The 24,463-nt window shown below is 55.1% G+C and overlaps 1 protein-coding gene across 1 annotated transcript in view; it reads right to left on the bottom strand.

Annotated features, from left to right (window-relative positions):
• JPH3 (junctophilin 3) overlaps positions 1 to 24,463 on the bottom strand; it is a 47,380-nt gene that overhangs the window by 12,422 nt on the left and 10,495 nt on the right. The window contains exons 2-3 of the mRNA XM_058033989.1: positions 20,480 to 21,257; positions 4,250 to 4,374 (exon numbers count right to left, since the gene is read on the bottom strand). Of these exons, the coding sequence (XP_057889972.1) occupies positions 4,250 to 4,374; positions 20,480 to 21,257 (903 nt within the window). The remainder of the gene's footprint in view (positions 1 to 4,249; positions 4,375 to 20,479; positions 21,258 to 24,463) is intronic.

Here is a 24,463-nt window from a genome sequence, read left to right as displayed (position 1 = left end):
GAAAAACCCCACAAACCTCACATCCAAGGGCTTTCCTGCCTCACACAGCCCAGCAGGACATGGAGATTTCCCTGCTCAGCCCCAGGATGGGATGGAAGGACAGGGCTGGTTGTTCACGGCCACCTGAGGCCAGCACCCCGCACCCTCCTCATCCCACTGGAGGCTCCTCATTCCTTCAGCTCAGAGACTTCCCAGGCAGGGTCACCGTGGGATGGGCACCTCAGGAGGGGCTGAATGTCTTCTGCTGCTGGAGGAACACGGAACAAAAACCTCCAGTGTGTTCATCACTGATGAAACACCAAACGATTTCAAGCGAGCTAATAGTGGTTAATTCTCCTTTTCCCCTCTCCAGTCACTCCCAGCTAAAGCCATGCTAAATTAGGTGAATAATTTGATAAATATATTAAGTGCCTAATGCCCCTGAAATGCATCTAATTGTGATTGCTATGGTGAGACAAGAAACGAGTCTTGAAAAGGGAGAGCTCAATTTTCCTGCCATCGTTTAAAAATGAACGCTCGGCAGCGCCTGCTCAGGCCTCTCCACTTCTGCTGGGCAATTTTCTCTCTTGAACCTTTTTTGGGGAGCTGCTGGGATGTGCCTTCACCCCTGCCAGGGTCGGGATACACACAGGGAATTCTGGAGTCCCCATTGGAGGACTGGCAGAGAGGGAAATAGTGAAAAAACTGCTTGGAAATCTACCCAAGCAATTTATGGGAAATGGTCTCCTAATGACGCGAGTTTTTGGGATGATACTCACATAGTCCAGCCTTCATTTTTCCCCTGTTTGTATGTGGGAGACTGAATCTCCTGGAGTTTATCCAGGGCCCCTGAAAAATCCTGGTATGGGTGGGAAATTGCTGAGAAGGAGAAAGGTGGAGCTCACCCCTCTGTTTTCCTGCAGAATATCTGTCTCTGGGATAAAAGACAGAATTTTTTGGGATGTTTCCCAGGCATTCCTGACCCAGCCACCTTCCAAGATCTCAAATGGGATGGTGAGGCACAGAAGGAATAGAGGATTTCATGTGAGAAAGCTGGAAAGCCACCGGTGGGAATGGGCTCACCCAAAGTTTTGGGCTTCATCTTCCTCAGTTCAGGGATTTTTCTGGAATTCCAGGGATTTGCAAGTTCCCACCATCTCCAAGGCCCCCAGAGCTGATGTCCAGCCCCATAACCAGCCCCAGCCTGGCTACATCCACTGCTGCTGCTCACAGAGCCCCAGAGAGGGGACAAGAAACCCCAGAGATGCTCCCCACAGCCACACCAGGGAGATGGCACCAAATCCCCCTCACCCCAAACCTTCCCTACCACCAATCCACAGGGGGTTTCCTGGGTTAATCCCCGAGGTCTGGGGCTCTGGGAGGGGCAGGACTGGGGGTGCTGGGGCACATCTGGGGCACATCTGGGGCCCTGCTGCCCCCCAGCCCCGCAGCCCGCAGGGATGGAGGCATTTCCTTGCGCAGGAACTCCGCGGATGCACCGGGGCCCTTTCGGCACCCGAGGATGTGCAACAATTATCCGGAGCTAAAATTAGCCCCGGGGCACGTGATGTTCCTGGAAGAAGGGTTGTGAGAGCGAAGGAGGATGCAGAGCACCGAATGTGGATTTCCAGAGGGATGGAGGCAGCCGAGCCCGGCCTCCGAGGCTTCAAAGGCAGAGCTGAGGAGCCGCGTTTGGGATTTGGGAGCCTCTGGCCCGGTGTGCTGCTGTCTCTGAGCGGGGGCACTGGGTTCTGCAGCACCACCCAAGCCTGGGTGATCCTGCTGTGTGCAGGAATTGGGGTTGATGGGCACCTGGAGATGCCCATGGCTGATGGGCTTGGGAACCATGGGTGAGAGGGCAGGATATGAAACAGGACAGTTTTGTCTTTACCTTCCAGGAGCTGCAGCTGCACAGGCGTGCCCAGGGCTGATGCTGAGGTGGGCACAGACCCCTCTGTGGTGTCCCACAGCACCCACAAACCCCTCTGAGGGGGCACCCAGCACCCCTGGCACTCGCTGTGCCAGGTGGGTGGTACCCACACCCACCTCCCTGCCAGGAACACATCCAGCACCCAGCATCCCGTGGAAAGGGAGCACAGCCAGCACCCAGGGGGTGGGTGGCACTCAGCACCCACCGCAGCACGCCGTGGGTGGCACTGGGGACCTGCAGCACCCTGCAAGGGAGCACAGCCAGCACCCAGGGTTCTGAACGAGGAGGGCACGTCCAGAACCCATAATTCTGAATATGGGGGGCACATCCAGCACCCACAATCCTGTACAAGGGTGACAAATCCAGCACCATAATTCTGAATATGGGAGGCGCATCCAGCACCCAAAAATCCTGTACAAGGGTGACAAATCCAGCACCCACAATCCCGTGAAAGGGAGACAAATCCAGAACACACAATTCTGAATAACGGGGGCACATCCAGCACCCACAATCCTGTGACAGGGAGACAAATCCAGAACCCACAATCCTGTTTAAGGGGAGCACATCCAGGACCCACGATCCTGTGATAGGAGGGCACATCCAGCACCCACAATTCTGAATATGAAGGGCACATCCAGCACCCATAATCCTGTACAAGGGTGACAAATCCAGCACCCACAATCCTGTGATAGGGGGGCACATCCAGCACCCACAATCCTGTGATAAGGGGGCACATCCAGCACCCATAATTCTGAATAACGGGGGTATATCCAGCACTCAAAATTTTGAATAATGGAGGCACACCCAGCACCCACGATCCTGAGCACGGTGGGCACGCAGAGCCCCTGCAATGCCGGCAGAGTGGTGGCAGCTCCCACCTGGCTGTCCCCAACCCGAGGTGGCGGCTCTGTGGGTGACACAGCCTCTCACACCCATCACCTGCCCGAGCGGCTCCGCGGGCGCTGCCAGCCCTGCCGGCACATCTGGGATGCTGTGTTTGTTTTTTAATGCGCTCTGAGTGGAACCGCCTTCCTTCCCTGCCCTCCCCTCCCGTGGCTCACACAACCCCCCCGACAGAGCTCCAACCACACAAACCCCAGCACGAGCGAAGCGCCGCGGCCCCGTCCAGGAGCTAGTAAAAAATGTATTACCTAAAAATATCTTTCCAAGAGGTGATTTAAACCAGCAAAGTCTCCTGGCAGGAGGAAATGGAGATGAGGAACATCTCAGGGCTGGAGAAGCCCCTGGGAGCACGCAGAGAAAGCTCAGATCTGCCGTGTACAGATGGGGCTGGGCAGGAGCGGGGATGGGCGGGCTTGGAGCGGGCTGAGCCTCCTCCCGCGGCCGGGAGATGCGGGGGATGCGGGGGATGCTCGGACCGGCCCTGCCTGGGGATGCGCCCCGGCTCAGGCTGCTGCAGCCCCAAAGCTGAGCCATGGGATGTCCCCGGCCGCCCCCGCAGCTCGGTGAGGCGAGCACCGGGCCGGCCTGGGCCAGCACAGCCCATGGTCCCTTGTCCCCGAGCTCGGGAGCAGCCCTGAGTCACCGCAGCAGCCCCTGGAGCAATTACAGTGAGTGAGTAATCCTCGCTGAGCTGGGAGGGGGAGAACAATGACAGCCGCCTCCCGAGGAGGGCTCGGGGCTGGGAAATTTCTCTATAAATCCAGCCACACTTTAATTATGATGTTAATTATTGCTGGGGGGACTTGGAGCGTCCCCACTCCCAGCCGGCTGCAGACCCCGGCCCGACCCCGGCTCAGCTTTGGCTCTGTCCTCCCTGAGCTTTGGGTGACCAAAAATGTGAATAAATCAACAAAGAATGGTGAAAAGGAAGGAAGGAAGGAAGGAAGGAAGGAAGGAAGGAAGGAAGGAAGGAAGGAAGGAAGGAAGGAAGGAAGGAAGGTCGGTCAAATGTGGATTTTCCCAGTGACTGATTTGCACGGCTGAGGGAAGGGTCAGGTCCCATTGGGTCCAACCTTTCCAAGGCAATCAGGAACTGCACCAGCCATGGGTGTAGAGTCAGTGGTGACCTCTGGGATCATCTGTGTTTGCATCCAGTGCCCTTGTTGGGCTCTTTCTTTGCAACCACCAAGGGCTATGAACTAAAGACTTGGGGAGAGAGAGGAAACACTGGGAAAACAGTACAGAACAAGGTGGAACTGCTGGATATTGACAGACCTGCCCTAAATCTCCCCAATCCTGGTATTCCATGGACTTTTCCCCTCCAGGAGCTCCGGTGGGGATGGGGAGCAGCGGGCACAGGCTGAGCCTCCAGCCAGGGCAGTTTGGGGGCTTTGGGGGCGTTCAGGGCTGCGAGGGCAGGGCCTGGCAGGGACTGACCGTTCTCCCTGTGCTGGAAGGAAGGTGAGAACTCTTTGGCAGTGATCCTGGCGATCCGCGCTTCCTCCTGCGCTTTCTGCGCCGCCGTCACGGCCGCCTCCGCCTTGGCCCTGGAGTGAGAGGTCCTGCAAGGCAACAGAGACAGCAGCACCCCGTTAGGCAGCTCCTCCCTGCCACGGGAAACCCCACATTTCCCCCACAGGCTCCTCCAAAACCCTTTGGCTGTGAGGGAGGAGCTGCCAGCAGAGCTTGGGGCTGGCTGGGGAATGGGGGATTTTCCAACACCTTCCCGAGCTGCTCCTCAGCCTGGAAATCACCCAGGAAATTCAGATTTGTTCCCCCAGGGTCCCTCCATCCCATTTCCCACCCCGTCCCAGCAGCCTCTCCGTGCATCTCCCACGAGCCTCCAGGGTTGAATTTAAAGCTGGTTTGGTTGTTTTTTTAACCAAACCCGTTTTTTTTGGGATGAAATAATAAAAAAAAAAAGAACATTTCCACGCCCACCCCCACGTTTTGCGTAAAATGCTGGATGTAAATAAATACTGGGAGCAGAGGTAGGAGCGGGGGGTTCGGCTCTGGAGCCGCCTCCACCATCCCTTCACACATTTTGATCAGGGCACTTTTTCCCTCTGGATCAACAACTGTCCCCTGCACTCGCTGATGATTCCCCAGAGGCTTTTTTTGGCTGGCATTTCATCCCATCACTCAGGATTTACAGCTTCTCTGAGAGCATCCTCCGGAGGTTGCTTTTCCCCCTTTTCCCCTTATCCGAGCTATCCAGGCACTTTCAAAAATTCCTGCTCCCACCCCGGTGCAGGCAGGGTTATAAATAACTCCACTGATTTCTTTTCCCTCCAAAATCAGGGCCTCCATCTCCTTTAATCATTTTTTTTTCTGCCTCTCTGAATTCCCTCTAATTTCTCGACATCTGTGTGGAGAGGGAGTGCCATTTCTGACAGGCTCCTAAAAATGGAAAACAGGGCCAGGAATGTGCCTGCTTTGGTAGGAAGGGCTGGGGAACAGGGTGTGAGTGTGGCTGTGCTGTCACCTGTGTTTGCTCCTGACACTTCTCAGCTCTCTTTGCTCTAATAAATGCTTTATCCCCAGCCATTGGCTGCTCTGGGGTAGCCCTGGAAGTGAATCTGAGCTGTTTTCCAGAGTTATTGGGGGTGGTAGAGTGGCTGTGGTGGTGCTGCTGCAGGTCCTGAGGGTTCTCTGTGATTAATGCACCCAAAAATTGGGTTTAAATGGGTTTTTACTCAGTGGTCTCCCTGCCCAGCACTCAGGTGGGGTCAGAGGAGAGGACAAAGCTGTCACAGCCCATTCCCTGTCAGGTATCCCAGCCCTGCTCTTTTAGGAGGAGCAGGGATGCCCCAAGGAGGAGCTGCAGCAAACTGCTGGGAGGGGAGGTCCAGACTGCTCCCTTTTTTCATGGAACCATGGAATGGTTTGGGTTGGAAAATACTTTTAAGTCCATCTCATTCCAATCCCTGCAGGGACAACTTCCACTGGTCCAGACTATTCCAACCTGGCCTTGGGCACTGCCAGGGATCCAGAGGCAGCTTCTCTGGGCACCTGTGCCAGGGCATCCCCACCCTCACAGATATTGGGAATTTCTTCCCAATATCCCATCTAAATCCACCCCTTTTCAGCTTCAAGCCATTCCCCCTTGTCCTGTCCCTCCATGTCCTGTCGCAGTCCCTCTCCAGGTCTCTTTCCAGCCACATTTTTGTCACCAACGTGCTCTGTGAGAAACACTGGGACATCAAACCTGTGCATTAAACCATCAGAGGTTAAAATTCAGATTCTGCCTCTCTGAGTTCCTTAAACCTCTGGCATCTTCCAGGGGAGCTTCTCAGGGATGTGGATTTGAATCTCCCCCAGGGGCTGTCCCTGCCTCTCTGCAGAACTTTCCCAGGTCCCTGCTGGCCCAGCTGAGGATTAACAGTGTCTGTGAGAGCCTGGCCCGTGCTCAGCAGCCAGGATTACACTCTGCTTCTCCCTGGAGAGGCGCCTGGAGCCGCTCAGCCCTCTCTGCCTGCCAGGAAAGGGGGCTGGAGCAGCAGCTGTGCCCTTCCAGGGGTCACACGGGGGTGGTGGCAGAGCAGGAGGCGACACTGGAGGAGCCCACATGGACCCACCACCCCAGGCTGGGCTTCTGGGATGGCCCACACTCTGCTCCTCCCTGTGGCACTCAGCACCCCCTTGATGGAATCATGGGATCATTGATTCCATGGAAAATGAGCTCCAGGGTCACCAAATCCAGCCTGTGACTGATCCCCACCTTGTCCCCAGACCAGAGCACTGAGTGCCACCTCAGGAATTGCTGGGACACCCCCAGGATGGGCACTGCAGCCCTCCCTGGGCAGTTCCAGTGCCTGGTCACTCCTTCCAGGAAGAAATTCCTCCTAAAATCCAACCTAAATGGATTAAAATCACCACCCGTGGAGGGTGGATGCATTTCCATCTCTGGAAAACACCTGAGACTTCTGGATCTGCTCATCCCCATGGACTCCCAGGATGAGCCCAGAAAGTGCAGGGAATTTAAAAAATGAAAACTCGGAGATTTGGCTCAGAAAAGGTTAAAAATCAATCACGTCAATGAAGGGATGATCTAAATACACTCGGGGAGAGACGGAATGCACTGGATTCCCTGGGGCACAGGGACACACTGGATTCCCTGGGGGACACACGGGATGCCCTGGAACAGTGGGGACACACTGGATTCTCTGGAACAGAGGGACACACTGGATTCCCTGGAGGACACACTGGATTCCCTGGAGCAGAGGGGACACACTGGATTCCCTGAAGGACATGGGACACACTGGATTCCCTGGAGCAAAGGGAACACACTGGATTCCCCAGAGTGCTGCTGATTAATTGTTTGTAAAGCTCCCTGAGACGCTGGCAGGAGTGAAAAGCAGAATTATGGAGATCCATACGTTGCATAATAAAATCCATAAGTATTCCCAAATAAATGCCAGTAATCCAGTTAGTGCTCGCATGACTTTGTCACATCCTAAATTTACCAGCTGTCTCCTTTCTCCACGCCTGCTGCTCGTGGCGTGTGCTAAATCTTAATTCCCACTTAATTGCCTGGAGTTTATTTCCCTGGAAAAGTGGGGTTTTTTCCTCCCTGACACATGGACAGGGCCTGATCTCATCGCTCTGCTCCTCCTTCCCTAAGTGCTGCCATAAATTTTTTTCCGGGATGGAGACGCCAAACTGGAGAGCACGGTGAAAATAAGGCTGGGGCTTTCCCCATAAAACAGAATTATGGGATGGTTGGGTTGGAAGGGACCTTAAAGATCATCCTGTTCCTGTGGGCTCATGAGGGGATGGAGGGAAGAGTGATGCAAGAGGAGCTGTTTAATTCCTCCCACTTCTGAGCATCCCCAGCCTCCTCCTCCAGCTGGGATGAATCCAGGAGCCTGGGATAGGGGAAGGTGTCCCTGATCATGGCAGGGGGGAATGGGATGGGCTTTAAACTCCTTCCAACCAAACCATTCCATGGTTCCAGGATTTTACTGCACTTCACCATCCAAGCTGAGCTGGGGGAGGGTGTTCAGGCCAAGACTGGGATTGGGAAGAGCCAGAGAGGGGGAAGACCAGGATGGTTTGTGGCTTTTGAGCCCCCATTTTGGGTCTGAGGGCAGAGAGTCCCTGCTGGGGCTGGCCTGGAATATTTTATTTATTAATTTTTTTGCCAAGCTGACTCACTCTTCTCGGAGGATGAGCGGGCAAGTGGTCAAACTGGCAAGGGGAGCTGGCAGGAGGCAGGGAAAAATCCCAACCAACCAGATTCCCAAAAATCTTTGCAGATCTCCTGTGATTTGGCCAGAGCTGCGAGGGGAAGGGATAATACCTGGGCCTGCTTCCTAATGCCAAGTTTATCAGCTCCAGCTAATCTATAAGAAGCTGGAATCAACTGATTTGCAAGGAAGAACTTGGCTTTTTAGGAATTCCAGCAGTGACTCTGGGCTGGCTTGGAGTGAGCAAGGAGTGGATCCAAGGGTTGTGCTGCAAAGCCACTGCTGGGGGATGGTTTGGCCAGAAAAGGGTGAACTCCCAGCAAAACCCTCAGGGATTCAGGAAGGAAGGAAGCAAAATTCAAACCAGGTGAGGCTTGAGAGGTGTTTTGGTTCCAGGAATGCTTTGGCAGGAGAACAAGTGGGACAAAGTGCTTTAAAATTAGGCTGGAAATTAGAACGGGTTTGCAGAAGACCAGAAATGTTTCAGAGCTGGGAATGTGACTCCTGGAATTGCCAGGATGGCACCTGGAGCCATGAGAAACCTGGATCACTGGTTATTCCTTCTCCATTTGCTGTTTGAATCCATCCAGGGGAGGGATTTCCCCACTTTATTCCTATTTTCCCAGTGTTTTTGTACAGAAAATACATTCCAATAAAAACCAGGCAGCAGACACTGAGCAAACTCATGCTTGGGGTCAAAGGGAGCTCTGTGCTGAACACAGAGAGAAATCCACATTATTGGGAATGTCAAAAAGCATCCTATGGGTAAGATTTCTGGGAAAGAAGGTCTGTTTCCCAAAAATCATGGGAATTGGCAGCTCTGGCTGCTTTTTTCCAAGCAAACTTCTCGCTTCCCTGACCCCAAAGCCTGGCTGAGGGAAGGATGGAATTCCTGCTTTACTGCTGGGATCCTGTGCAGGGATGGGGATGCTCAGCCCTCCTCCACCCCACACCCAGAGCTCTCCCATTATCCCAACTCCAACAGGAGCACCACGAGGCTGCAACAAGTCCCAAACCCTTCCCACCCCATGAAAGGACCCCGTGGTCCCTATTTTCATGGAAAACCTGGAAATTGGCACATTTCCCACAGGCTTCTCTGGGAGTGGTGAGGATGGAGTTAAGCTGCCAGTGAGCTCATCCCTAATGAACAGCCTCAAGTTTTCCTAAGGGGCCAGGTTGGCTCCATCTGATCCACTTTGTCTCCAGGTCAATACTTCATCAGGCAGCTTTGGGGCTGGTTTTATTTTGGTTTTTTTTCCTCTTTAAATGCATCTTTATCTTCCTATAGGAGAGAATGTTTTCTCTCCCTCCATTACAGAGCTTCATGTATTTTTCAAAGGGCAAAATTCAATTAAAACACACGCCAGCTGCAAGGAAATACTTCAGGAAAAATTCAGAGAGAGCATTTGCAGGGCGTTTGAGACTCTCTCATCCAACCCCCGGGGTCAGGAAAGCCTTGGGATGCCTTGTCCTGGGAAGGGATGGCTGGATGAAGGAGAAAAAAGAGATTTTCTGGAAAACCCAGGCTGGCGTGAGGCTGGGCAGGGATGGCTGGACGAGGTGAGGAAAAGGAGATTTTCAGTGCAGCCTCCCCAGCGGGAATCCCTGGGCTGTGTGGGCTCCACGGGGGTTGTTTTCCAGTCCCTGTGGCCCAGCAGGGTCCAGCCCTGATCGCATCCAGCTCTGAACACAAAGCGCCGCTCCCCGGGGATGGATGCCAGCCCCGAGCCCTGGGGACGCTGCTGCGGCTCCGCCAGCATTTGGGATCGCTCGGGGATGGGGCAGGACGGGCGACCCCAGCTCCCAAACCCTGCAACAGCTCCGGGCAGCCAGGAGGGGAGGCTTGGCTGGGCTTCGCGCTCTCCTAGATGGGACAAATTGGGACTGAATTATTAATAACCACTGCAGACTGTCTGGTTTCCACCTCTGCGGGAGCCTCTCTGATTTAGGGCACAGCTGCAGTGCCCATCCTGCCTCCCTTCGCCATGCCAGGGGCAGCGCATCCCGCATCCATCCCCTGAGGGCCGGGGCCAGGCCCTGTCTAGACACGGCCCCGAGGGAACGGGGGGACGGCAGCAATTAAAAACCTGCTTGTTATTTTCCCTATCTGCCGTTTATTACCCCGATCAAAACCCGCTCCTAATTCCAGCCTGGCTCTTGCCACAGCTCTGGCGGCTTCCCTGCTATTGCAGCAGGCTCTCCGGGATTTGTGATTTGAGATTTGTGATTTGTGCAGGCGGCAGCACCGCGCTGCTCCTCAGGGGGTGCGATATTAGCCACACCAATTAGCCGGCTGTGGAGAAATTCCCATTTACCTGCTCAGCGCAGGCATTCTTCCCAGCCTGCTCCCTCCGTCTGCTTTCCCCTCTGTTTCCCCCTCTCCCCCCCCCGCCCTAACCATGGCTGGAATTCTTAATTAAGGGGAAAAAAAGCTGCTTAATGTGACCTCTGACATGACGTAATGCAGCCCCGAACGTCTGCTCGGGCTCTTTGCAGCCAGACACGGAGCAGGTGCTGTGCATAGCAAAGAGAGAGGCAGCCTGGGCAGCTCCAGGTGGAGATTTGGGGATGGGAGCATGGACGGATCACCCCTGGGCTCTGAGGAGGAGCAGGAAAGCTCCCAGGGAAGGTATTAGGAGACTCTGGCATGGCTGGGATGGATGGAATGGTGATGGCACGCTCTGCAAAACTGGCTCTGGAAGTCACATCTCAAAAGAGTTAAGGAAAAATAAACACTCAAACTCTTTAATCCTGGGAAAAAAAAAAATCCCCTCAAATGTGTTTGTTGCTGCCCAAGAAAGCAAATTAGAGAGAAGCACGTAAAATGTTGTGGTCAGGAGGCCAAATCCAAGTTTCCCTGTAGTTTTACAGCAGGAAATGTCACTTTAGAGGGGGGAAATCATTCCCAAGGCAGCTGGGAGAGCTCGTGGACAGCTGGGACATGAAATGCTCCAGGTGTCCCAAATTCATGGGGACAGGGCTGGAGCCAGGTCCTGTTTAGCTCACTGCTCCAGGAACCTGAGCCAGAGCCTTCCCCACCTTTACATTTTTGGAGTTACAAATGGGGAGCGAATTCACTGAGGAATCCTTTGCCATTTTACACTGAAATCTCATTTTTTAATCCAAGTAAGGGGAAAAAAAATATCCCAGGCTGTGTCCTTATGTCCTGTGCCTTGCCTTGGAGTGACCAAAAGGAGTTTTGCTGGAGAACTGAATTCACAACATGGAAAGGTGCAAAATCTCAGTGATTGGGGGGACAGGGATGTGCCATGTCCCCAAAATTCAGGGAGAAACAGCTCAAACCACATCCCAGAGCTGGGTCACTCCCAGTGGAGAAAGATGAGAGCATCAAATGCCAGGATTGCCTCCAGCTCACCTCATTCCCACCATCCCCAAAAGGATTTATTTATTTTATCTCTGTTTTTGCCAAACAAAAAATGCCAAGGAAATCCAAATCCATCGACTTTAAAAGGCTGGGCCAGGTGGAGCTGGTACCCAGAGGCACATCTGGCACCAGGATGCTCCCAGCATCTCCCCGGCCAAGGAGCACATGGAATAAGCAGGGCCAGGCAGATCCCTGCATTTCCCTTCCTTTTAACTCTGTGCCCCCAGCAAGGACAGAGCTGATGGGCTCTGCAGGGAGATGATGCCCTGGGTGTTATCTACAGCTGGCCAGAACATCAACATCTGGAGAGGGAGCCTCATCCCTGGCCATCTGTCACTTGCAGTGGAGCTCTGCAGGAGGCAGGTGAGTGACAACACCAGGACTGGCCTTGGTGAAGGGTGGCTTTGAGGCCACTGTCCCCCCTGAGGGCTGGCCTCTCTCCACTTTGCCTTCCTGGGGCACAAATCCCCCAATCCCCCTCACCTGCCCAGCCCTGGTGGGCTCAGACACGAGGGAGAGGGGCTGGGGGTGCCCCCAGGGCTCTGTCACCCCTTTGTGGGACAAGAGGTGGCCCCAGCCCTGATGACTGTGGGGAGAAAAGGAATAAATCCTCCCCTTTGCCACAGCAATGAGCATCTCCTGCCTGCTCAAACTTCAGAGCCCACACAGCACGAGCCACTTCCCTCATCCCAGCTGCCTGCATGGGGTTTGAGCCCCAAAATCAGCTGCACCCCACAAAATCTCACTTTCCCTACCCCCACCCTGAGGAATTGGGACTTCCTTAGTCACAACTCTGAAGGGATAATCAGTCAGATCCATGGGTTAAATCCCCCTGGGATTTTCAGGGGGGAAATTTGCTTAGCAGGGTCTACATCAAATCCTTTAATTTCCTGGATTAGGAAGTCAGGACAGCATGTCATTTGTCCTGTGGGGAGGAGGTGACAGAAACCTCATTGCCTGGGGCTTTTCAAACCTGAATAAGAGAGAGGGGAGCCTGGAATAGCCCAGCCCATTCCCTGTGCTCCCCCAGCATCCCAAACTCAGGGGAAGGAAAACCAGCAAGGAAAATACTCAATAATTTGGCTCAGCTCTGTGTTTTCCTCCTGATATTAATTTTGCCTCTCCCTGGGGAGGAAAGGGTGTGGGGAGGAACAAGGATGGGATGTTGGGGATGTTGCTGAAGGGAAGAGGGCGGGAGCAACCAGTAAACCCAAAATGGGAGTTGGGAGAAGAAAATAAAAGCACAGAGACCTCTCTCACAGGCTGGGAAAGCAGCAGAGAGACCCCAGCCCTTCCCCTGGGTTCTTCTCCACCCTCACATTTTGGGATGCAGGATCCCTGGGACATGGCAGGGACACTTTGGGGAGGGAGGGGCTGCCAGCATCTCCCCTCCCAGCCCTTGGCCAGCTGTGGGACTGGGTATCCCAGCACCCTCCCCACCCCGGGGAGGGTGAGGATGAGGATGGAGAGGACAGCAGCTGCCAGGGGAGGGATCTCTCCTTCCCTGCCCAAAATCCCTGGGAAAAGCAGAGCTGCAGTTTCGTTGAGCAGGAAAAGAAAGGAAAAGGAGAAACAGCAGAAAGCAAAAGGAGAAACAGCAGAAAGGAAAAGGAAAAGCAGCAGAAAGGAAAAGGAAAAGCAGCAGGAAGGAAAAGGAAGAGCAGCAGAAAGGAAAAGGAAGAGCAGCAGAAAGGAAAAGCAGGCGCTGCTGGGTTTGTGTTGCTGTTTTTGGTGTATTTTGCTTTCCCTCCCCGGGTGATGAAGGGCTGCTCCCCCCAAAGCAACAGGGAGAGGCTCCATCACTTTGTGCCGGGCAGGCGGGAATGGCCCAGCTCCCCTCCGGGAAGGGCTGGATTGAATGAATTCCCATGATCTGCAATGGGCTGCGGTGCGATGCCGGGGATGAGGAGGAGGAAGAGGAGGAGGAGGAGGAAGAGGAGCCGGTAGTTTCTCTTTTCCCCGCGCTGCTCTCTCCTCCTGCCCGGCGCTCCGGGGCAGCCCCTTCCCTCCCATGGCAGCGCTGCCAGCCCTGAATCACCTCCCGTCCTGCCCGCCTCGCTGCCAGCCCGTGCCACCCTCCCTGTCCCCTCCATCTGCTGGCCCCGCTGCTGGCACCGCTCTGCCCCTCCTGCATCCCAAACCCCCTTTCCTGCTCCGTTCTCTGGCTGAGCCATCCCTCCTGCTTCCCTAATGTCCCTCCGGCATGTCAAACACCCCTCCTGCATCCCAAACACCCCTCCTGCATCCCAAATGCCCCTCCTGCTTCCCAAATACCCCTTCTGCATCCCAAACACCCCTCCTGCATCCCAAACACCCCTCCTGCATCCCAAACACCCCTCCTGCATCCCAAATGTCCCTCCTGCATCCCAAACACCCCTCCTTCATCCCAAATGCCCCTCCTGCATCCCAAACGTTCCTCCTGCATCCCAAACACCCCTCCTGCATCCCAAATGTCCCTCCTTCATCCCAAACACCCCTCCTTCATCCCAAACACCCCTCCTTCATCCCAAACACCCCTCCTGCATCCCAAACACTCCTCCTGCATCCCAAATGTCCCTCCTGCATCCCAAATGTCCCTCCTTCATCCCAAACACCCCTCCTGCATCCCAAACACCCCTCCTGCATCCAAAAGTCCCTTCTGCATCCAAATGCCCCTCCTGCATCCCAAATGTCCCTCCTGCATCCCAAATGTCCCTCCTGCATTCCAAATGTCCCTCCTGCATCCCAAATGTCCCTCCTGCATCCCAAACACCCCTCCTGCATCCCAAACGTCCCTCCTGCATCCCAAATCCCCTCTCCTGCTCCGTTCTCTGCCTGAGCCATCCCTCCAGCTGTGCCCAGCTGTGGCACCGTCACAGAGCACCGCGTTTGGGAGGTCTCTGCTGGCGGGGACAGGGACAGAGCCACGGGGACAATGAGAATCCGAGGGAGTGTCTGTGCCACTTCACAGCCCGGCAAAGCTGGGAATGGTTTTGGGGATGTTTGTGACACACCTGGGCTGTGGATTTGGGATGTCTGGTTCATGTTCAGCTCCTTGGAGAAGGAAGGGGTGTGAATGGCCCAACTGGGATCAGAGGTGCTGGGTGAGGGATGGGAGGGCAATGAAAACCAAAACCCCACTGAGCTGCTCTGCCAGGAGTACAAATGACCCTGATGAGGTTTTTCCTCACAAATCTTCATCCCTACAAAAGGGATTCACTGTCCAGCCTGCCCTGCCCTGGAGGCTGCACCCCGGGGTGGGGTGGCTGTTGGGGACACACCGAACCGGCCCTGCACAAACCCAGAGGCTGCTCCTGACTTCTGACACGGCCACAAAAGGGCTTAAGGAGGCAAATCCCGTCTGAGCAGGAAGTTATTAAATTGGCATGGCCGGAGCACGTCAATAGTCACGGTGCTCACATCGCATCACATCCCGCAGGGAGGGACAAACGGGACACTCCGGGATGGCAGAGCCAGGCTGGAGGTGGGAATGAGCCACAGGTGTCCTTGTCACCCCGGCTGAGGGGACACACCCCAACAGCACCGACAGCCGATCCTAATGGGATCCCCCGGGCCCTGGCAGGAGCAGGGAAGGGGCAGGGAAGGAGGGAAAGCTCAGTCCCAGCAGCAGCAGAGCCCGGTGGGGGCTGCCAGCCCAGGCTCTGCTCCTCTTGGGTCACACAGGGGAGGTTTGGGGCAGAGAGGGCTGGGGGGACAAGGGAAAGGTGCTGTGAGGAGAATCAGCTCCTGCCCCAGCTGCTGCCAGCCTGGGAGTCACCTCCATCCAGCCCTGAGTGTTCCCTCCCTGACCCTTTGCATCCCCCAAGGAGAGGATGGGGAGACAGGAAGGGATGGAGGGAGCACACTCACCCCACACGAGGCCTGGGGGCTCCGGGTGATGCCCTCAGTGCCCCATCAGTGCCCAGCTCATGGGCTGAGGGGACTCCTGCACAGCCCCAGCTCCAGCTGCTGGCAGGGCCTCAGCAGGGAGCAGCAGCACTTCTCCAGAGGGCCACGAGCAGAGAAATCCTCCCTGGACTCAGAATTGCCCAGACAGGGGCTGGTGAGAGTCCCTGCCCCACTGGGCATCAGCTCAGCCATCCCCGCATCCAGCTCAGCTCTGCCCCAGCCTGGCTTTGTGTGTCCCTGCTGTGCTGACCCAAGGAAGGGACACGAAACCCTTTTGGGGCCATTAAACCCACCCCTCCTCTTCCTCCTCCTCCTCCTTGTCCCTCTCCATCCTCAGCAGGAGCCCCTGGGGCAGCACGAGGCGGGATTGGGCTCAGCACCCCCAGGCACCCAAAGAGCAGCAGCAGCAGCCCGAAATCCAAGGCAGCCCAGACAATGGCAGAGCTGCGGGCTCAGGCCGGGCACAGCATTAAACAGCAGCACCACCGGGGAGGGGACAGCCGCTGGGGACATTACCGGGGCTGGGGACATTACCGGGGCTGGGGACAGCCGATGGGGACATTACCGGGGCTGGGGAGAGCCACTGGGGACATTACTGAACACAAGCACACTTTCACATGCATTATTTTACAGATTCCTGTGACTCTCAGAGCAGGGCTGCAGCAGCTTTGCTTTTCTCTGGGTTTGCCCGAGCTGTGTTTTCCATTTTTCTCATTTTCCTCACAAAAAATACCTGCTTGGCTCTAAGAACCTCCTGCACTTCGCTGCTCGACCTCAGCCCTGGCTGCAGCATCCTCAGGGAACATCCAGGCTGAGTGCAAACATCCCCCTTGTCCCCTCCTCACTGCCAGGTTGTCTTTATTTCCTTCCTTTTCCCATTTCCCTCCAGTTTCCCTGGCTGGAGTTGAGTGACACTGTGCTAATTTGTGGCCCAGCTCCTCCTGAGACTCTGGAGCTTTAATTATATTTTTCTCCTGCTTGGTGCAAGGCTGGGCTATAATTATGCCAGGGAGAGCATTACTTAGGAGTGACCTGGGAGCAGCATTCCCTCTGGGAGCCAGGACACTGCCTGCTCCCAGGAATTCTCATTTAACGTGCTGGGCAGCAGATCCCCCATGCTGGACAGGAGTGAAGTGTTTGCCACGTGCCACCCATCCCTGGGACTGATCCAGGGATGGTTCCTCCTTCCATAACCAGCCCAGCCACTAGTTACAAACCCCAGAAATGGGGTTACATTGGTTACAAACCCCTGAAATGGGGGTTACATTGGTTACAAACCCCTGAAATGGGGGTTACATTGGTTACAAACCCCAGAAATGGGGTTACATTGGTTACAAACCCCAGAAATGGGGTTACATTGGTTACAAACCCCAGAAATGGGGTTACACTGGTTCCAAACCCCAGAAATGGGGTTACATTGGTTACAAACCCCTGAAATGGGGGTTACATTAGTTACAAACCCCAGAAATGGGGTTACACTGGTTCCAAACCCCTGAAATGGGGTTACACTGGTTACAAACCCCAGAAATGGGATTACACTGGTTCCAAACCACAGAAATGGGGTTACACTGGTTCCAAACCACAGAAATGGGGTTACACTGGTTCCAAACCCCTGAAATGGGATTACACTGGTTACAAAGCCCTGAAATGGGGTTATGCTAGTTCCAAACCCCTGAATTATGGAAGCAGGACAGATGTAGGGTCTGTCTGAGCTGCCATCACCCATCCTGGAGAGCTGGAGCCAGCCCTGATCTCCCCTGGCATTCCCTGGGCACCCATCCCTCCCATGCCAAAATCCAGGGGCTGGGCTCAGCTCCCTGGCCCACCTTTGTTGCCTGGATATTTTATTTTAGTGCATGATGACACACCAGAGCCTACAGATAATTTGCCTGAGGTGTCAATTAGCACTAATGAGATGGGGCTCGGGGTGTCCAGTGCATCCTTCACCCTTCCAGGGTGGCAGCAGAAAGAGTGCAGGCTCTTGGCTGATTGGAGAGGGAATGAAAATCTCCCAGAGCGCTCAGAGAACACCCTGAACATTCCTTTTAAACAGCTGGGAAAGAGCTCCCTCCTTGTCCCCCTCTGAAAATATCATGGAATCGTGGAAAGATTCGGGTTGGAAGGGACCTTAAAGTTCATCCAATGTCACCCCTGCCATGGGCAGGGACTCCTTCCCTGTCCTGGGCTGCTCCAAACTTTCTCCTGGCCTGGAACCCTCCCAGGGATGGGCCAGCTGCTACCAACAGCACTTCCTCACCCTCATCCACGTCCCTTCCTCCCTGCCCACTTCACCTGAACCATTCCAGAGAATCAAAGGGAATTTTGTGCTCTCCCGTTTAAATTGCAGCAAAGAACATTTAGGAGAATCTCCTCTTGACCCTAAAATAAATCCCTTAAAGGTGCAGATATCCCTGTGCTCTGCTCACACTCCACCAACTTTGGGAAAGCAATTAACTTGTCTCCAGCTCACTGTTTTTAGCCTACTTTCCTCAGGAAATGGGGCTCACTCCTGTGATTGTGCTGTTTATATATCTATATGCCATCACTCCCACACTAATAACTTTTGAACGTGTTGGCCAATTCCAACCAAATCTGACAGAGCGGCAGAGTTTTCAAAAATACTGAATTCCTACAAATTTAATGAAAGCCGTGGGTGGGCACATATTTCATATTTTTTTTTTTCCCCCACCAAGGGAAAGGCTGCAGAGTGAACTCAGACAGAAAGGAATACACACACAGAGCCACACCAAGGGCTGGGAAATTGAGTTTTTGTTGTCACTAGAGGGGGGATATTCCACCCCTGAGCCCCAAAATCTCAGGAATGAGCACCAGGATTCTCCCCCAGCTCTGCTTTGTGGCATTTGGACGATGCAGTTTGGTGTGGGCACTGCAGGGGAGGCTTCCTTCATTAGGAAGCTTTAAAATTAAATCGGACTAAGATTAATAAGAAAGCTTTTCCAGCTGGATCTCAGTCTGTAAAACCTTGCTCTGCTCTGGTTCTGCAGGCTCAGGGACTCTGCCAAAAGCCTCAGGAGGGGGGAGAGCTCGAGCTGAGGGATTGGAGGTTTCAGACAAAGCGGTTTAAGGTAAAAGAGCAGAGATTTACATGGGATATTGGGAAGGAATCCTTCCCTGGACCCACCTAATCCCATCCATCTCCACTCTCCATCCTCCACCCTCCACTACCCAGCCTCCTTGGGAGGGCAGGGAGATGCTCACAACTGGCATTCCTGACTCAATTTCCCCCCCTTCTCTCCCATAATTAGAGGTGGAATATTACATGTCAAGAGCTCATTAAGCATCTCTTCCAATCCCACTCTCATGGCATTCCAGGATCATCACCACTGGGGGATTGAGGATGCTCAGGTTCTCAGACCCAGCATCCCATGGCAGACTGGAGCTCCACATTTCCAGGATCCATCCCACAGCACACTAGAGATCCACATTTCCAGGATCCATCCCACAGCACATTGTACCTCCACATTTCCAGCATCCATCCCACAGCTCACTGGGGCTCCTCATTTCCAGGATCCATCCCACAGCACATTGTACCTCCACATTTCCAGGATCCATCCCACAGCACATTGGAGCTCCACATTTCCAGGACCCATCCCTCAGCTCACTGGAGCTCCACATTTCCAGCATCCATCCCACAGCACATTGGAGCTCCACATTTCCAGGACCCATCCCTCAGCTCACTGGAGCTCCACATTTCCAGGACCCATCCCTCAGCTCACTGGAACTCCACATTTCCAGCATCCATCCCACAGCACATTGGAGCTCCACGTTTCCAGGATCCATCCCTCAGCTCACTGGAGCTCCTCATTTCCAGGATCCATCCCTCAGCTCACTGGAGCTCCTCATTTCCAGGATCCATCCCTCAGCTCACTGGAGCTCCTCATTTCCAGGACCCATCCCACTGCTCACTAAAGCTCCACATTTCCAGGATTGCAGCCTTTCGAGGCATTCCCATCCATCCCCAGACCACAGGGGGAAGATCTGGCCTTCCCACTGCTCTGCAGTCTGCTTCCTACCTGCCATTCTAGTGGGATTTTTCATTTTTTTTCTAACCATCAGCTCGAAAACATCATCAAGCCCAAATGTGCTCCCAAAGCAGGCCCGGGAGGCTCATTCATATTGCAGATAAGCCCTTGGCAGACGCGCTGATAAAGATTTCAAGTGTGACTCTGCATACAAATATTCCAGACCCAACAATTAATCCAGCACAGGAGGCTGAGGAGGTACCTGGGTTTTTCCCCTAACCCCAGCCCTTTTTCCCAGCCTGGCAGCTAAATATAGCCCTTGCTCAGAAAACAGAAAGGAATGACATGCTCTAATAAACCACCCCAAAATGTGATACAAAGAGCCCTGAATTCTCCAGAGGAGCTTTTCCTCCTCGCCTCACCTCTGGTCTGGGAGCTCCCTGCAAGGCACAGAGCTCCAGGTGCCTTTTGGGAGCCAGTTACAGGGTGCTTGAGCTGGTCCTGCTTTGAGCTGGGACCTTATTTCAATTTAAATTAGACATGGTTCATTTTCCCTTCCCTCCTGCTGGTTTTCAGCAGATTCTGGCTCTGGATCTCTGAGCAGTTCCATGAGGGCTGCCCAGGGAGAAGGGGCATTGTAGGGCACCCAGATCTGCTCTTTCCCAGCAGAGCCTCCCCAGGGCTGAAGCCACATATTTGACTGATTTTCCACTCAAAAAAATCCCTTTTGGGAATGGAAATAGCTGGGAATCCTCCCAGCACAGGCCAGCCCTGGGATGGTTCCTCTTGGCTGTGAGTCAGGCAGAGGAATTGGGCAAACTCAGGAGCTCTTCTGCTTATCCAAGAGGAGAGGGGAAAATGGGATAAATAACCCAGCACCCCCTAAGTGACAGCGCTCAGCCTGTGACAGCCACCAAGGTGCCACCACCCCCTGCTCAGGCTGCCCTGTGTGGCCTGGGGAGGTTGTGCATCCCCAGCCCACTGGGAATTACCAGAGGCACAACTGGGCTTGGATCCACTCTGCTTTGAACAGCACTCCAAGGCTTCGGCAACCCCAAAGCTGCCGTGAGATCCACGTAACACCAACCTGCAGATTCCCATCATGAGCAAAAAACTTTACAAAAATCTCTCTACTCCAACAAAACCTCTCACCCCATTTACCCCAAGTGGCCAGGGTGGGATCCCATCTCAGACACAGCGGGATGGGCAGGAACCCCCTTACCTGGACGCCGCGATCTCCGCTTTCTGCTTGGCGATGGTGGCCGCCCTCTCGGCCGCCTCCACGGCCCGATCCACCTTCTCCCGGATCTTGCTGGCGCGCAGCGGGATCAGGTTCTTCCTCTTGCCGCTGACCAGGATGTTCTGCTTGTACTTGCCCTCCTCCTTGGTGCCATCGGGGAAGGTCATGCAGCCGTAGCCGTGGCGCTTGTTGTTGGCCCACTCGCCCTCGTACTTGAGCCCGTCCGAGCGCTGGCTCACGCCCGAGCCCGAGCGCTTGTCGTTCTTCCACTCGCCCACGTAGATCTCGGTGGTGGTGGCGTCGATGTCGTCCTCGATGACCGAGAGCTCGGCCTCGCCCTCGCCCAGGCTGATGGTGGAGTTGATGTCGCTGGCGGTGGAGCTGACCGTGCTCATGCCGGCCTCGCTGCGGAACGAGCTCTGCTTGCTCCGCTGGCTGGCCAAGGAGCTCTTGGACTCGGACTTGCGGAGCTTGAGCCCGCTCAGCAGCGAGCGCCGGAAGATTCCCTTCTTCTTGCTCTTGAGGATCTCGGCGTCGCTGTGGGCCATGAGGACGAAGCCGCCGCGGGACACGGCGGGGCTGCCGGCCACGGCGGGCGAGGCGTCGGGGTGCAGCGCCGTGCCGTTGGTGTGCTCGCTGCGCAGGGAGTTGATGGACGTCCTCAGGGGTGACCTGATGACCGCAGCCATGCCGTAGGGAACGCTCTGCCGGACGCCGTAGCCCTGGCGCATGCCCCCGACCCACTGGCCCTGGTATGTCCCTGCGGGGAGGAGACAAAAGGAAACAGAAGGGGAGGTCATGGCATCAAACTCCTCCGGGAGGTCTTTGCAGCTCTGGGATGCCAGTCCCAGCTCCAGGATGGCGATTGCAATGTCAGGTTGTGGAGGGGAAATTGATTGGATTCACAGAATTCACAGAATGACCAGGTTGGAAGGGACCTTAAAGATCATTGAGTCCAACCCAGCCCTGACTCAACTAAACCCTGGCACCCAGTGCCACATCCAGTCTTGTTTTAAACACATCCAGGGATGGTGACTCCACCACCTCCCCAGGCAGCCATTCCAGATTGCAGGCTTGCACTCCAGCTGCAGCATGAGGGTGTTAGAAACCATCCAGAAACTGCCCCTTGCATCAATCCCTCAAGGGAAAGGAGCAGAGCTGTGGAATGGGGGAATGGTTATCCAGGAGCACACTCTGATCCCGTCCATGCTGCTGGCATCTCACAGTGGATGGATAATGTATAACAATACATTTATTTATACACACAGAGCCTTCATCCGCTGTGCTGGGGAAGGCAGCAGCTCCATGGAAATAAAGTCCTCATGGGGAGAGATCCATTTGGATATTCCCCTTGGAATTGTGCCCCTGTTGGAGCTCCTGTGTTTGCGTGGGCACTTCCTGGAGTTTCTAAACTGGTTGCTGGTGGCACCAAACACACACAGGGCTCCACCACAGCACTGGGGACGGGGGGACAAGGAGCTCACCCACCCTGGGGGACACAGCTGGACCTCAGCACGCTCCCTGTGCTGGGGTGGGTGGTAATCTGCTCAGGGTTCCTAATCCCATCCCCTCCTAGAGGTTGGCACAGTTCCAGGCCTTATCCCAGCCCGTTGAACTGCAGGGCTTGTTTTTATTCTTAGGTCAGCTTAATCTTCTCCAGAGCAGCTCGAGATGCAGTGATGCACTGTGAGCCCTGCTGGGGCAGGCTGAGGAGCCCGAGGGTGGCTCTGAGCTGGGCCCTGGAGCTGCTGGAATGCTGTGATTCCCTGAGGGTGGCTCTGAGCTGGGCCCTGGAGCTGCTGGAATGCTGTGATTCCTGCACATTCCTGGATGGGCACAGCTGGGATGGGCACAGACTTCAGCACCTCACAGCAGTGGGGCCTTCATTGGTGCCAGCCCAGGGAGCTTTAAACAGACCTGCTGAAATAAAGAACCCTGTGTGAATGGGGCCAGTCCAACCCCAGCACTCCCTGAGGAATTTCCCTGCCCAGTTTTAGGGTTCAGAAGTGCAGAAGGGATCTGGGCTGGAGCAGCTCATGCTGAGCACAGGAGCTGCTTCCCCAGAGTGTGAAACCAGCACCTGGCCACATTCTGGGGTGCATTTTGGGGTGTATTTTGGGGTTCTTCAACTGTCTTTTAGCTGCCAGTGCTTTGAACAAATCCCCCAGGATTTGGGCATCCTTCCCTCTGCTCCAATGGCATTACATTATTGGGCTGGCAGCTTTGTGCACCCCAAAAAACCAGCACGCCCAAGCTGGGGGCCCCACAGAGCCTGCCCTGGAGAGGGGACGTGGGGAGGCAGGGGCAGGCAGGATTTACTGAGGGTTTATAGGATTAGCACTGGGATTAGGGCAGGCACTGGCAGGGCAGGGAGAGGAGGTGGTGACAGGGAGAAGGATGGGGGACAAGCTATGAGATGCAGCTCAGGGGACACAGCAGACGTTTCCTGTGTGGGGTTTGAGCAGTGAGCCTGCCTTGTCCCCTGAGGTGTCCCCAAGAATGGGGAACAACCAGTGCCATGCACCCACAGCTCTCCCCAGGCCTGGGATGGTGGCTGTGGCAGAGCCTGCCAAGGTGTCCCTGCATTCCCTGGGCACCTGGCAGCACCTCTCCTCCCTTTCTGGCTCCATCCCAGAGTATCTCAGCAGGACAATGGAAAGATTCGCCCCCAGAGCCCCAAATTCCCCTGCCAGGGAGCCCTCAGGATGTCCTCACACCGTGCTCCTGCTTCCCTGGGGATGGATTCAGGGGGTTTCAGGGAAAGATGCCAGTGTGGGCAGGGGCATAGGGAGAACAGTTCGTGCATGAGATCCATCAGATCCCACCCTGCCCAAATCCTGATCTCCCTTTCCCTTGGTGAATCCCTTCACTCCAGCCCTGACAGGACCCTCAGCCTCCTCATCTCCTGGCAAACATGAAGCTGAAACCCCTCCCTGGATTCAGCTGGAGCAGCTGGAGGACCACAGCCCTGTGCTGAGACCTGAGGGACTGACAGGGAGCAGAACAAAGCTCTGGGGGCTGGAGCACTTGTGGAAAATTGGTCACAGCAGGTCCCAGTGCAGCTGTGCCTGTCCCAGCCAGACTGAGGTGCTCAGGGTGCTGCCATCCCATCCCATCCCATCCCATCCCATCCCATCCCATCCCATCCCATCCCATCCCATCCCATCCCATCCCATCCCATCCCATCCCATCCCTGCCTGGCTCCCAACCTGCTCCTGGAATGGCACAGCTGCCAGGAGCAGTCTTGGCATCTCCTTGGCAAAGTGGATTTTCCAGCCACTCCATCCTGCTTGTCCTGTGCCAGCACCGTGGAGCAACTCCCCATCCCCAGCTCTGTTTTTGTGGGCGTCATTCCTTCCCCACCATGGATTATCCCCAGGGATGGCCTCAGAGTTCCCAGCTCTGTTTTTGTGGGTGTCATTCCTTCCCCACCATGGATTATCCCAGGGATGGCCTCAGAGTTCCCAGCTCTGTTTTTGGGGGTGTCATTCCTTCCCCACCATGGATTATCCCCAGGGATTGCCCCAGAGGCCACGCTCGTGTCCCCAACAGCCACCAAGACATCTGGGCAGCTTCATGGCCACCAGCAGATCAAAGAGCTTCCTGTCAGGGATCTGAGCCCTTCCTCAGCCAGCAGAGCTCCTTCCTTCCCTGGCTCATGGTGTTTCAAACCCTGGATCTCCAGGATGTGGCCATGGATCATGGGAGGCTCTGGAGCCACCTGATCTGCACTGATGAGCCGCCTCCTCCATGAGCCCTGCTCAGCTCAACCTCTGCCCCAACATCTGCAGATATCTGCACAAGGCTTGGTCTCACAAGGAGCCCAGAGCCTCCTTGTCCCTGCAGAGGAATCAGGATTTCACAACATTCCCCTATTCCCCGGCTGCAGCTGCCCCAGGCTGGGGAATGGAAAGGGAAGGTGCAGCAGGGATCTGGCATGGTGGGGCTGGGAGGGGTGGAATGAGA

The sequence above is a fragment of the Melospiza georgiana genome, chromosome 14, assembly GCF_028018845.1.
Source record: "Melospiza georgiana isolate bMelGeo1 chromosome 14, bMelGeo1.pri, whole genome shotgun sequence".
Taxonomy (NCBI): Eukaryota; Metazoa; Chordata; class Aves; order Passeriformes; family Passerellidae; genus Melospiza; species Melospiza georgiana.
This window is presented reverse-complemented; position numbering and strand designations above follow the sequence as displayed.